The sequence below is a fragment of the Myotis myotis genome, unplaced genomic scaffold, assembly GCF_014108235.1.
Source record: "Myotis myotis isolate mMyoMyo1 unplaced genomic scaffold, mMyoMyo1.p scaffold_m19_p_3, whole genome shotgun sequence".
Lineage (NCBI taxonomy): Eukaryota > Metazoa > Chordata > Mammalia > Chiroptera > Vespertilionidae > Myotis > Myotis myotis.
This window is the reverse complement of record NW_023416335.1, coordinates 117,172,285-117,186,173: the sequence shown is the minus strand read 5'-3', so window position 1 is coordinate 117,186,173 and position 13,889 is coordinate 117,172,285. Positions and strand designations below refer to the sequence as shown.

The 13,889-nt window shown below is 40.0% G+C and overlaps 1 protein-coding gene across 1 annotated transcript in view; it reads left to right on the top strand.

Annotated features, from left to right (window-relative positions):
- ATP8A2 (ATPase phospholipid transporting 8A2) overlaps nt 1-13,889 on the top strand; it is a 701,182-nt gene that overhangs the window by 356,187 nt on the left and 331,106 nt on the right. The window contains exon 25 of the mRNA XM_036300527.1: nt 855-1,027. Coding sequence (XP_036156420.1) covers nt 855-1,027 — 173 coding nt within the window. The remainder of the gene's footprint in view (nt 1-854; nt 1,028-13,889) is intronic.

Below are 13,889 nucleotides of genomic sequence, written 5' to 3'. Positions count from 1 at the left end.
TAAGGGGCAACCAGGCCAGCAGGAAGGGGCAGTTGGGGGCAACCAGGCCAGCAGGGGGAGTAGTTGGGGGTGACCAGGATGGTGGGGGGGGGGCAGTTGGGGGCTACTAGGTCGGCGGGGGGCAGTTAGGGGCAATCAGGCAGACAGGTAGGTGAGCCATTAGGAGCTAGTGGTCCCGATTGTGAGAGGGATGTCTGACTGCCGGTTTAGGCCTCATCCTGGGGGTCTCAGATTGGAGAAAGTGCAGGCTGGGCTGAGGGACCCCCCTCATGCACAAATTCTGTGTACTGGGCCTCTAGTCTTATATAATAAAGCCTAATATGCAAACTGATCAAACGGTGGAACTACTGGTGGAATGTCTAGTTACTATGATGTGCACTGACCACCAGGGGCAGACTCTCAATACAGGAGCTGCCCCCAGCCCACAGGGCCCAGGCCAGTCAGAGGGAGGCAACCCACGGTGGCACCAGGGATTGGGGCCAGCCGGCGAGTGGGCGGCAGCAGTGGGCAGGGCTGGTGAGTGGGTGGCACCAGGCTGGCCAAGGTGGGTGCCAGCAGGACCCCCTGATTGTCTCACTGGTCACCCCACAGATCAGCTCTGATTTCCAGCCAGGCCTAGGGACCCTACCTTTGCATGAATTTCGTGCATCGGGCCTCTAGTTTTGATATATAAATATACCAGATTGAACTTTGTTTACATTATATATATTATATGTATTTTACATTGGAATGGGTATGTTCTCTTTTCCAGGAACTTTTGATTTCTGTTTTGGGTTTGATATATTAACCACATAAAAATGTGACCTCTTCCCCCCCTCCCCCCCTCCCCCCACCTGTCCCAACTATTGTTTCAGGCAACAAGGGCAGCCATTACTCAGCACTGCACGGACCTTGGAAATTCTTTGGGCAAGGAGAACGACATAGCCCTCATCATCGATGGCCACACCCTCAAGTACGCGCTCTCCTTTGAAGTCAGGAGGAGTTTCCTAGATTTGGCGCTCTCTTGCAAAGCTGTCATATGCTGCAGGTAGGCCTGCGCCAGCTGCAGGAGGTTCATATTCTGACCTGTCCGTGTCTTGTATCTATAGAAAACAGATCAGTGCATGGGAATTCTAGCAGTACAGACTCATAAAAAAGGCAAAACCAAAATATGAATTTAACTGTCCATTTACAGATTTTGTGGAAGACAGTGGTTATTATTTTTGTTTTGTTTATAGTCTTCTGAGAAGATAAAAGAAGACCCAGAGACTCTAGTCATAGTCACACTGAGGGGTAAACTGGAAAAATTTCTGCCTCAAGCTGGTGTGGGAAGTTAGACAGGTCCTACTACCTACTTGGTTCCTTGGTTCTGGATGGCTGAGCTCAGCTTCCAAGACCTGTGGGATTTTGGTGCCTCTTTGCTGATTTCCAGTGGGCATTTCTTTTTGGTCAACAAGGAGCATTGATTGGGTCCTTGCTGTGCTAATTTTTGTGTTACAGTCCAGCGAGAAGGCTTTGTGGCTTTTTATGAAGTCTGAGAAGGTTTTTAGGGTGGGAGTTGTTACATCCCACTGGCTACTGGTTATACGAGATACAGATCTGATAAAAATTTGAAAATCAGACAGAATTTTAAAGAAAACTCTTTGACAGCTGAGTGCACCACCCAGAAGTTCAGTAAACAGCCTGAAAGGAGAGAGGAAGGTCCTGACTCCTGAGAGCAGTGTGTTTAGACAGTACCAGGTATGGGGTGTAATGCTCTGTGCATATCATTGAATTAGTAATCTCATTAGTGCCTGCTTATATGTTGGGGCTATACACTTTTACACTTTTTAAAACATTATTTTCTATGATATTTTCTCAGAAGCCAGTTATCAGAATGCTTTTATTTTATTTATTTATTTATTTATTTATTTATTTATTTATTTATTTTAATTGCTTAAAGTATTACAAAGGGTATTACATATGTTTTTTTTTTTTCCCTGCCCTTGACTATCCCCTGGCCTCCCCCATCCCCCAGCATCCCATGTCCATTGGTTATGCATATATGCATGCATACAAGTCCTTCGGTTGATCTCTTATACCCCTCCCTCCTGCCCCCCAACTTTCCCCGGCCTTCCCGTTGCAGTTTGACAATCTGTTTGAGGCAGCTCTGCCTCTGTATCTATTACTGTTCAAAAGTTTATAATGGTCTCTATTATCCATGAATGAGTGAGATCATGTGGTATTTTTCCTTCATTGACTGGCTTACTTCACTTAGCATAATGCTCTTAACTTTCTCGCTACATCAACCCTTTAAGAATGCCTTGTTTTGGGTTTCGACCAGGTCACCTTAGAGTAACCAGTTGTCATGACAAAATGGCTCTTGCTATATCTGCCTTAGAAGGCCCTGGTGACATCATCTACCATGCCTCTTCTCTCTACCCATACTTCTCACCACACTGCCTGCTTAGGATGCCCAGTGAGTCAGAGGGCAAGCCCACTGCCTGGCTTCAGGACAGTGATTGCTCCCAGGCCTCCTCACTGCTCCCAACCCCACCCAGGTTCCTGCATGTGACCAAAGAATCTGTTCTCATTTCCCCACAAATACATCCCTCACCTAGAACCCGGAATTGTCTGTCTTAACATAATGACAGTTCTCTATCATTTTATTCTGCCATCTTGAGCCCTTTCCTTAGTTGGAACATACTCCCCAAAGGCGAGGAGAACTGAAGTGGTTGGGGGGCTGGGGGGGTGTGTCTCTGGGGGGAAGGAATTCTGCTCTTGAGTGGTGGTTGCAGGATGTTCAAGGGCAAGGAACAAATTCAAATGTGTTTGAAACAACAAACAAGAATTCTGTGCTTTGAGTGAGGAAACTTGTGCAGCTCTGAGAGACTTGGGGTAGTGAGGATGACCAGAGCGTCTGGAAATGAAATACTAGGCTCCTGGTTTTATGATGGCCTCCCTCCCTATTTTTAAACAACTTATTGAGATACTAGAGGCCCACTTGCTTCTGCTTGCCTCAGCTGGCCTGGCCCATTGCTGCTTGTAGCTCACTGCCCCACCCTCCGCCACTCGTAGCCCTCCTCTGCTCGTAGCTCTCCACCTCTAGTAGCTCGGGCCCCACCCCACCTTCTGCAAGAGCTGCTGCTCATTTGGTCATGACAGTATGATGGCCACGGGCCTTTTATATAAGAGATAATTCACATACCACACAACTCCCCCAAAGTATATAGTTCAGTAGCTTTAGTATATTCAGAGTTTTGTAACCATCACTACAACCAATTTTAGGATATTTTAATCACCCCAAAAAGAAACCCTCATCCATTATCAGTCAATCTTCATACTCCTCCACCCTTCAAACTCCCCTTCCCCAACTACTAAACAACCACTAATCTGCTTTCTTATCTCCATAGATTTGCTTAATTGGGACTTTGTATAAATGCAGTCACATAAGATGTGGTCTGTTTTTTTTTTTATTGTAGTAAAATATATGAAACATAAAATCTGTCATTTTTTAATTAAATTTATGGGGTGATATTGTTTAATATCATCAAATAGGTGGCAGGTGTGGGTTCCTATGTTGTACTGTGTACCCACCACACAAAGTCAAATCATCTTCTGTCACCTTACCATAATGTTTTCAAGGTTCATTCAGGTTGTGAGACGTATCAGTACTTCATTCCTTTTTATGCTGAATAATATTCCATCGTATGTATATATCACATGTTATTTATCCATTTTGATTTAGCATTTAGATTGTTTATACTTTTGACTATTATAAATAATACTAGAGGCTCAGTGCATGAAATTCATGCACAGGTAGGGTCCCTAAGCCTGGCAGGTGATCAGGGCCGATTGGGGCCTTCTGGCTGCCTACCAGGGCCTTCCTTCCCCAGCTGCTGGCTGGGGCCTTCCTTCATTCCGCACTGACTCCTGGTGGTCAGCACACGTCATAGCCAGTGATCGAACTCCCGGTCTCCTGGTCGAACTTCCGAGGGCACACTTTGCATATTAGCCTTTTATATATATAGATTGCTATGAAGATTCATGTATAGGTCTTTGTGTGGGCATATGTTTTCATTCCTCTTGGGTATATACCTAGGAGAGGAAGTGCTGAATCAGTTGTAACTCTCTGTTTAACCATTTGAGGGAATGTTATATTGGTTCCCAAAGTGGCTACACCCTTTTATGTTCCCACCAGCTATTTGTGAGTGTTCCAGTTTCTCTACATCCATGAAAACACTTATTATTATCCATCTTTTTAACTGGTTATCCCAGTGGGTGTGAAATGGTAGCTCACTGTGGTTTTGACTTGCATTTCTCTGATCGTTAATGATGTTGAGCATCTTTTCATGGGCTTATTAGCCATTTGCATGTCTTCTTTGGAGAACTGTTTATTCAAGTCCTTTGCACATTTAAAAACATCACATTATTTTTTAATTTTGGAGTTGTAGGAGTTCCTTATATACTCTGGATACAAGTATCTAATTATATATATGATTTGTAAATACAGGGTGTCTCCAAAAAATGTATACACACTTTAACAGCTGATAGCTCGATTTTGAATATGAAGTACATTTTAATAAGCATGGCCTTTATAATTATTCAAAGTGTGTTTATACATTTTTTTGAGCATCCCATATTTTCTCCCATTCTGTAGGTTGTGTTTTCACTTTATTAATTATATTGTTTGCAGCAAAAAATATTTTAATTTTGAAATCCATTTAATCATTTTTTCTTTTATCTCTTGTGTTTTGGTGTCATATCTAACAAGCTCTCTTGTATGAGCAACTGCCTGGGCTTTCTTCCATGCCTCCATTCAGGCAGGTTAGATCAGGGACATGCAAATGGCAGGAAGAGTAGGAAGAGTGTTGGGGAGGTACTTTTTTTTTATCATAATTTCCTGTTTATGTCTATGCTGGGAAGTTGCTGTGTAGGTGGTACCTGATTTCTGTGAAGCCTCAGCACTGGAGGTTGTTCCTGCCCCATGTAGAGCGAGGACTCATGGAGAGAGTCACTCTCCCTGCCAACCGCCATGTTGGTCAGGGGCCTCTCTCTGACTTGTTGGTGAGCAGAAATAAGCAACTGCAGCAGAAACAACAAGAAACAACACAGAAAAGTCGGGTAAACTGTAAATCAAAGCAAATGTGCTTTAACCTCATGGTTTTTCAAAGGGAAATCAAAACAAGTCCGTTTGGACTCTCAGGGGAGAGCTGAGAATGCCTTCCAGGCTCGACATGTGCTTTTCTTGCCAGGTGCTTGATACTAAAGAAAAACATCTTTTCCCCCGTCTTACTTTGGCTGCTTTGAATGTTTTGTGTGTCACATAAAGCTATACACTTAAAGCCTTCACAGGAAGGGGTTCAAACTGGAATTGGCACAGAAAGAGGAAATTTCAAATTAAATACTGTTACTGTCTACAAAATAGAAGCACTAATTGAGAGAAGGAATCCAGGAGAGCGCACTTCACTGCTCCAGGAGACATTTCTTGGCTGCTCTCACACTTAAGATTGAGAAAAATTAATACAAACTTTTTTTTTTAAAGCATTTGTATGCTTCAGATGTGCTTGCTATTTCTTGAGAATTTAACTTAAGTTAAATTTAAAAGTCACTTCAAACATAAAGTTGACCTTAACTCTCACTTTTCATCTTTAAAATATAATAGTTATAAAAGTTACTCTTTTCTCTAATCATAAAAGAAAATAATTTACTTCAAAAATAATTTTTCAGTGAAATCATGAAGCATTGTCTCCTGTCAATAGTGATTCAGAGACTGGTGAATGTGTAACATGGATAAATACTTTTAACCTGAAACAGTATTTTAGGCAGCAAAAAGAGGAAAATGTACGAATTTGTTAAATATTTTCCTGAGATTAGAGTGAAATAATTTTGCTAATTATACATTGTTATGCCCAAATATTTTCCATGCAGTTAGAATCCTGGAAAGATCATAGTGTGGTCAGCAGAATAGTTCCCAGTCAGTACTCTACTGCCATTGATTGCTCTTTCTGGCTGGGATGTTGGCACATTGTTTGACAAGGTATAAACAAGTTAGTCCAATAAAATTTTTTACTGTGGGCTTGATATTTGCATTGTACATTCCTAGGTGTCATGGGAGAACAGAGATGAGACATGGTCTTTGGCTTTTAATAGCAAATAATGAAGAAGAGTATAGTATAGTAAGTATAGTATAGTATAGTATAGTATAGTATAGTATAGTATAGTATAGTATAGTATAGTATAAAAGCCTAATATGCTAAGTGTCCAGTCATCCGGCTGGCATTTCAACCAATTAAAGCGTAATATGCTAATGATATGCTAAGGCTGCTCAACTGCTCCCTATGACATGCACTGATCACCATAAGGGAGACACTCTGCTCTGACTGGTAGGTGAGCTTGCTGCTGGGGTCCTGCTGATCAGGACAGAGTGAGATGGGCCGGACACACCCTGGAGCCCTCCTGCAGTCCTTCCCAACTGGTCAACCTCCTGCGTCCCTCTCTGGCCCCGATTGTGCACCAGTGGGGTCCCTTGTCCGGGCCTGGCCCCTCTCACAATCCGGGACCCCTTGGGGGATGTCAGAGACCTGGTTTCAGCCCAATCCCACAGGCCAGGTCGAGGGACCCCACTGGTGCACGAATTTGTGCACCGGGCCTCTAGTAGTATAATATCATACTTGCTTCTTTGCTTCTCATGTATGCCCCAAATTCCTTGAGTCAGGCCCTCAGTGAAGCTAGCAGACCCAAGTCTCCAATAACTTCCATCTTTCCATATGTAGCAGACTCCCAATTTCTTTCTTGATTCCTCCTCAGCATTTGGTATGATGGTTCCCCCTTGGATTCTCCTATATTCCTGTGGCACATCTCCTTAGTCATGTTGTTTTTCAAAAGGTTTTGCTTTTAACCCTGCAATATTTTCTCTTCCTATCTTCTCTCTAGTATATCTACTTATTTTTATGACTTCATCCATCTTCTACACTAGTGATTCTAAACACCAGATTCATATTGGATCATCTAGAGAACTTTATACAATTTTTCTCCACAAAAGGTTAAGCATAGAATTACTTTATGACCCAGTAATTCCACTCCTAGGTATACAACCAAGCATTACAAACAGGTAATCAAACAAATACTTGGATGTTTATAACAGTACTATTCACAGTATTCAAAAGGAAGAAACAACCCAACTGTCCATTAGTAGATGAATGGATAAGTAAGATATAGTATGTTTATACGATGGAATATTATTCAGCCATAAAAAATGAATGAAGCACTGCTACATGCTACAACATGGATGAACCTCAAAAAGATATCTAGTGCAAGAAACCACTCACAAAAAGACCAATATAGTTTGATTACATTCATATGAAATATTCAGAATAAGCAAATATATACAGGAAGAAAGCAGATTGGTAGTTGCCAGGGGTGAAGAGGAATAGGGAGCAACTGCTTAATGGTTATAGGATTTCCTTGTAAGAATGATGAAAATGTTTTGGAACTAGATAGAGGTGATGGTTGCACAACATGGTGATATACTAAGTGCCATTGAATTATTATGCTTTACAAGGGTTAATGGTATGTGAACTTTATCTTAAAAATGTAAACAAATGAATAAAAGAGTTTATCCATTTAGATGAAAAGGTTGTTGAATGAAATGGAATGTTAATGAAAGTTTTACTCATCTGAATGAAATCTTTGTTGAAAGAAAACAAACAGGAAAGATTCTGGTTCCCAAGCCCTGTCCTAGAACAATTAATGCAGAACTCTAGGAATTTTAGAAACTCCCCTCTTCATTCTCATGATTAGTTGGGGTTGAAAATGGATGACTTCCCCAGTCCAGCATGACCCTTTTCTTGCGCCTGCAGATCTATAGATCCATCTACGTCTGCCCCTTTTTCACACTGGCATTCTTTGTGGACCTTAAATTCAAAACGTATAAATTGAGTTAGTCACAGTCCTCCTGTCTATGCATCTCCTCACTTCTCTGGTCTTCCCCACTGGTCTTGAGTTTACTGTCTTGGTCAACAGACTGTGCCACTCTCCTCTGAGTTACCAGAGCCTGTTGATAGTATAGTAGGCATGGTTTTAGGGACTTTTAGAAAGACAAGGTCATATAAGCAAGTTATATTGAGGTCAGGAATTGCAGTCCTTAATGTGTTGATCCTTGGTAAATATTGTCTTTGTTTTTATAAATGAGGAAATAAAGGCCTCAAAAATATTACATCATCTTGCCCAAGGCTCCAGCTAGGGATGGACGTGCTAGCATTTTATCCTGAATCTGAATATCAGGGCTCTTAAATCACATAGGTGACTACATCAACTAAGTCATAGTCACATGTCTATTACTGTTAATACTTGCAGCTTCTAACAAAAGCTTTTGCTTTTAACCTTCTTTTTTAACTGTAGAATTTGTATAAACCTCATTAGCATAGAGTCTTGCAGGATGTCATTCTCAAAGGGATAAGAATCATGTAGAACAGTGGTTCTCAACCTTGGCTGCACATTAGAATCACCTGGGAATCTTTTTAAAATCCTGATTTCTGGGCCTCATCCTCGGGAAATTCTGTTTCTTTGTTACTAATCTTGTGGCCCCACCCCATAACAAAGAAACAGAATTTCTGGAGGATGAGGCCCAGAAATCAGGATTTAAAAAAGATTCCCACGTGATTCTAATGTGCAGCCAAGGTTGAGAACCACTGATGTAGAAAATGTGTAAATCACTTTCGATATATTCAAGAAGGAACTCTGTTCTCTCTTCCCTATTTCCTTTTCTTAAAACTATTGTCTTTCATATTTTCTTATTTTTACTTTTTCTTTGAAGCTTTTATTTATTTATTTTTCAAAACAGATACATTTTGTAGGCTCAGATTCAGTGGGAAAGGTGGGAAGGAATGTTGACCTGTTTAGAACTTCCAAAAATGTGTAAAGTTAGTGCATATTATCAGGAAAAGAGTCATGAAAGAATCATCAGGGTCCTCCTTCTGAGGAAGCTGGTGGATGGCCTCCCCACACTTCCCTGCAAACACAGGGAATGCTCACAGCCCCCAGTGTGGCCACATTGGCAGACATGATTTATGGCTTTATGTCCCTGGGCAGGAGATGGAGCGAAAGGAAAACACCACAGCAGGGATTTCCACTGGATGTGCAAATTAAGGGCTTCAAAAGACATCATTTATTTTTTTGGATGTTTTAAAACTTCTGTCCTTTGGGATAGATTCAAAGATAAATATGTGTAAACCTACAGTGGTGCCATAGAAATAAAGACAGTCAAGAGAAGAAGGCAGAGGGGGCACAATGAATTTTTCTAAAAACTTTTTGGGTTTATTTTGTAACTCGAAGAGTGATTTATATTTCTTGTAGAGAAGTTAGAAAATGCAGATAAGCAAGAGGAAAGAAGACAGCATTCACAATCCCACTGGCTAGAGTTTATCGCTCACTGTTAACAATTGGTGTTTAAATCTAGATCTCTTTCAGTTCAAATATATATTGGAGGAGGGTTAGACTGTTAAAATATGGGATCTCAGTGAAAAGGTTATAAACAGTTGCTATGCCAAATAGTAACATAAAATGTGTTTTTTAAAAGCTTAATAGTGTTCTGTTATGTGAAAACATAGTTTAACATTCCTAGTTGTTGGATATTCAGGTTAACAAGTTTTGTTGTTTTTTTATTATTATAAAGATCACTATGATTTTTATAGTTAAGTATTTGCAAAGATACTTGACCAATTTCCATAAAGTAATAATGGATTCAACAGTAAGCAACATAGAAATTTGCAAAAAGGGTTATGCCCTTCCCCTAAGAAGGTGGTTATTTGAGCCAATAGCTCACTTCCTGCTGGTAGGAATGTATTCTCCTCTGGTTAGTAATCACAGCCTTACCAAGAAAGGGGAGTAGTTGAGAGATTAATTTGTAGCAGGATAGTTACATGAGCAGAATCTAAAAGGAAATCAACACAGATTGAACAAAATTGCTTAGCATTTAACACACTGGCCATATATCCTTCCCCTAACTAGTTCAATCTTATACCCATTTTGTGGACTCTGTTAAGCCACAACTACTTCACTGGCAAACTGAAATAATAATAGCTGTTTCAGTGATAATTATTTCAAATGCAGATTAAAACTGTTAGTCACCCACTAAATGACAGCTATTACTGAAAATCTTCTATGAAGCAACTTAAACACACAAAGTATTCTAAGCCTATGACTATATTCCCAAACCTGTATATCTGTCCTACCTTTACGCTACTTTGTATAGAAAAGAACTGGCTTAGCTTTTTAAGTTACTGAGGCATAATGAACAATAATAGGAAATCTCAGAGCATTATTCATTTTGTGTGTGGTATCTTGCAGCCTGTAATCACATACAAGAATTATATCAAAACAGAGTTCCGACACACTAATTAGAATTGTACCACAGATCATGTTTTAGTTGGCCTCCACATTGGTAGGGGTCCAATCATACATACACTTGCAAAAATAAAACTTTTCTTTAGTTTCTTTCATGATGTGATTTCTCAACATCGTACATGTTTAGTTATAAGTCAGCTTCCTCCTTGGACATTTTATTCCAGAGAGTATTATTAACTTGTCAAGGTGTAAGCCTATCCTTGGGTTGTTTGTACTATGGCTTAGCATGGGTTTGCTCATTTGTTGATTAAATGCAATTAATGTAGAATCCATTTTTAGATAGGTTTTTGTTTGTTTGTTTAGCTTTAAAATGAATATATTATTTGAAAGATTACAGCAATAGTATTTGGTCCTAACTGGCCTTCACTTACCCATATTTCTCTGGGATGAAAATTAGATTGATATAGATTTTGTAGCATATAAAAAATAGCTTATGTTAACCATTGTAAAGGCTGGCATATTAGAGACTTGGGAATATTAATCCAAAGTAGGAGAAGGAATACAATAATACATTTGATTAAACTTTTTGAAATCAAAGCTAATTTTGTTGATGACTGATGTTTCGAGATGAAGGACTATTTTCATCTTAAATAACTACTGTCAAAAATAATTTATACCAACCACTCTACAACATCAACTTGTTATTAGTGTTTTCTGTTTCCCTTCCAGCTAAAAGTTATATATTATCATTGTTTATATGTAAAACTCCTTCAGGTGAGAAATAGAAAAATAAATTAACCTATCAACTTTGTCTTAAACTAGCAAAATAATTTTGTAGGGAGGTATAGTACATGTGATAAGATATAGGTGGATATTTTAGTATAAGACTGAGAATACAAGAAACTCTTATTTAAGAAAATCTGCGTTATATTTGGGGAACATACTCAATAATATTGTAATAACTATGTTTGGTGTCAGATGGGTACTAGTTTTATTGGGGAGATCACATGGTAAGGTGTATAAATGTCTAATTACTATATTGTACACCTAGAACTAATACAATGTGGTATGTCAACTATAATAATAAATAAAATTTTAAAAGAAAATAAAAAATAAAAAAGGACATCTGCTGTGTAAGCAATCAAAATTTAAAGATAGCACTTATGGCATAATAACACGATGGTAAAATCTACTAGGGGGCATTTAATTGTAGGGTTTGTTCTATAATAATACTAGAGGCCCGGTGCATGAAAATTCATGCACTGGAGGGGGGGTCCCTCAGCCCAGCCTGCCCCCTCTCACAGTCCAGGAGCCCTCAGGGGCGGGAGACAATCCGGCGATCAGGGGAAGGCGATGCCCCATCACACCTCTGCTGCTGCCACTGCTGACAGCACAAGCCTTGGCTGGCCCTGGTTATCTGAGCCTCAGGAGGCCCTGGGCAGCTGGGTAGCCACCATCTGAGGCTTGCCTGAGCCTCAGGCGAGCCCTGGGCGGCTGGGGGCTGAGGGGATTTGGGGACTGGAGGCAGGCATGTGGCAAGGCCGGGCCTGCCCCCAGGCCTTGCCACATGCCTGCCACCCTGGGGGGGGTTGAGGGGACTGGGTGCTGCCATCTTGTGGCTGTGAGCACCGCCATCTTTGAGGGCGGGCAGTCAATTAGCATATTCCCTCCTTATTGGCTGTGGGCACCACCATCTTTGAGGGCGGGGCAGCTAATTAGCATATTCCCTCATTATTGGCTGTGGGCACCACCCATCTTTGCGTGAGGGTCAATTAGCATATTCCCTCTTTATTAGATAGGATGCTGTGTAATTGGGAACGAGTCTCTTTGGAAATTTTTGGTTTTTGGTTATAAAACTGGTGTTATATCACTTTTTTTTTTTTTTTTTTTTTTTTTTTTTTTTTTTTAGTAGAACTGTCCTCTGAACAGTTCTCAAAAGTGGTTTATGTGGTAGCAGTTCCCTTCTGTTGATGATCTCCATACCAGCGTATCTGTGCAGAAGCTCAGATACAGAATGGATACTGGAGGTACTGAGGCACTTTCCTCTTCTGGCAGTAGTCTAAGAATTATGGTGGCAGGGTCTGTGTGATCTTCCATCCATTCACTCTTCTGCTTTCAACACTTTGGGACCCATATGAAATGCCAGAAGAGCTCATGGACATCTCATTTAAGGTTTTTTTCCTGTGTTTTTTCCTCTCCCCCTTTCGTATATGATTAATTCATTCATGTCATTTTTGACAATCCTGTTTACCAAATGAAATAGAATGATGTTAGGTCAAATTGTGGTTCAAAATTCTGAAGTACAAGCTCATAATATTTGGCATCTTTCCTACTAATCAGAAAAACAAATCAGAAAGAAGAGAATCAAGAATAGAGCCTAATTAAACATGTGGAATATGTCATGAATACTTAGGTCCTTGTGTCTTGCCTTGTGATAGTATTTGTACTTAAGTGTTTTCATTTCATTTTCCTGTGAAGTATTTCAGAATGTGCTTCATTAATACAATAAAGTATAATGTTAACTTTGATTAAGCAAGAATTCCACTTCTTCTGGCAACATTGACATCTTTCTGATTGAGGCTATGCAAAGTAGCTCTTATATTAATTGGTCCCAAAGAAAATTATGTTTTCCATTTTTCTGTCTATACATCTGATACTTTTCCTCATTTATCACCTCCTGAACTGTCGATGCTTTCCATTTCCTGATATTCATAGGCAATATTGCTTCTTTGACTCTGTAAACCATAACCACTACTCTGCCCTGGAAGCTTCACTGTCCCCTACTTTGAGCAGGAAGCACCAGGGTCACAATTAGCAATTATATGGACTTTAGCCTTCTCCCTTTTGTTTTGTCCCCCACCCCCCACCCCCCCGCCCAGCTTTATTGAGTAGTCAAAAACTGCACATAATTAATGTATACAATTTGGTGATTTTGGACATATGTGTATAATCACGTTACCATCAACACAATCAAGGTAATAAACATATCCATCTTTTCTAAAAGTTTCCTTGTGTCCCTTTGGTTTTTCTCTTCTTTTCTTTTTTCTTTTTTTTTTTTTTTTTGTATAGTAGGAACATTTAACATGAGATCTACCCTCTTCACAAATTTTTTAGTGTGCTATACTTCATTGCCAACTACAGACACTGTGCTGTACAGCATGTCTCTGGAACTTACACCTCTTATAACCATACATTCATACCCATTGAACAACAACTCCCCATTTACTCTTTCCCCATCCCTCTCTAACCACCATTCTGTTGTCTAATTCTGACTATTTTAGATGCCTTGTAAAGAGGAATCATGCATTGTTGGTCCATCTGTGACTGACTTATTTCACTTAGCGTACTATCTTCCTTGTCCATCAATATTATCCACTGGTAGGAAGGCTTCTCTGCTGAAAGTCTCTCTGATTCAGTTTCTTACCTGCTTAACCTTAGAGAGGAGACAGATGAAAAGTGAGAAGTGTTCAAGTGTTTAGTTTCTCAAGAGTTCTTGATGTTATATTTAGTTCCACTTAGGGCTATAGGTAAATTGTCAACAGGAGAAATGTCAGATTGATGACACTAACTTAAGTTGCCAAATC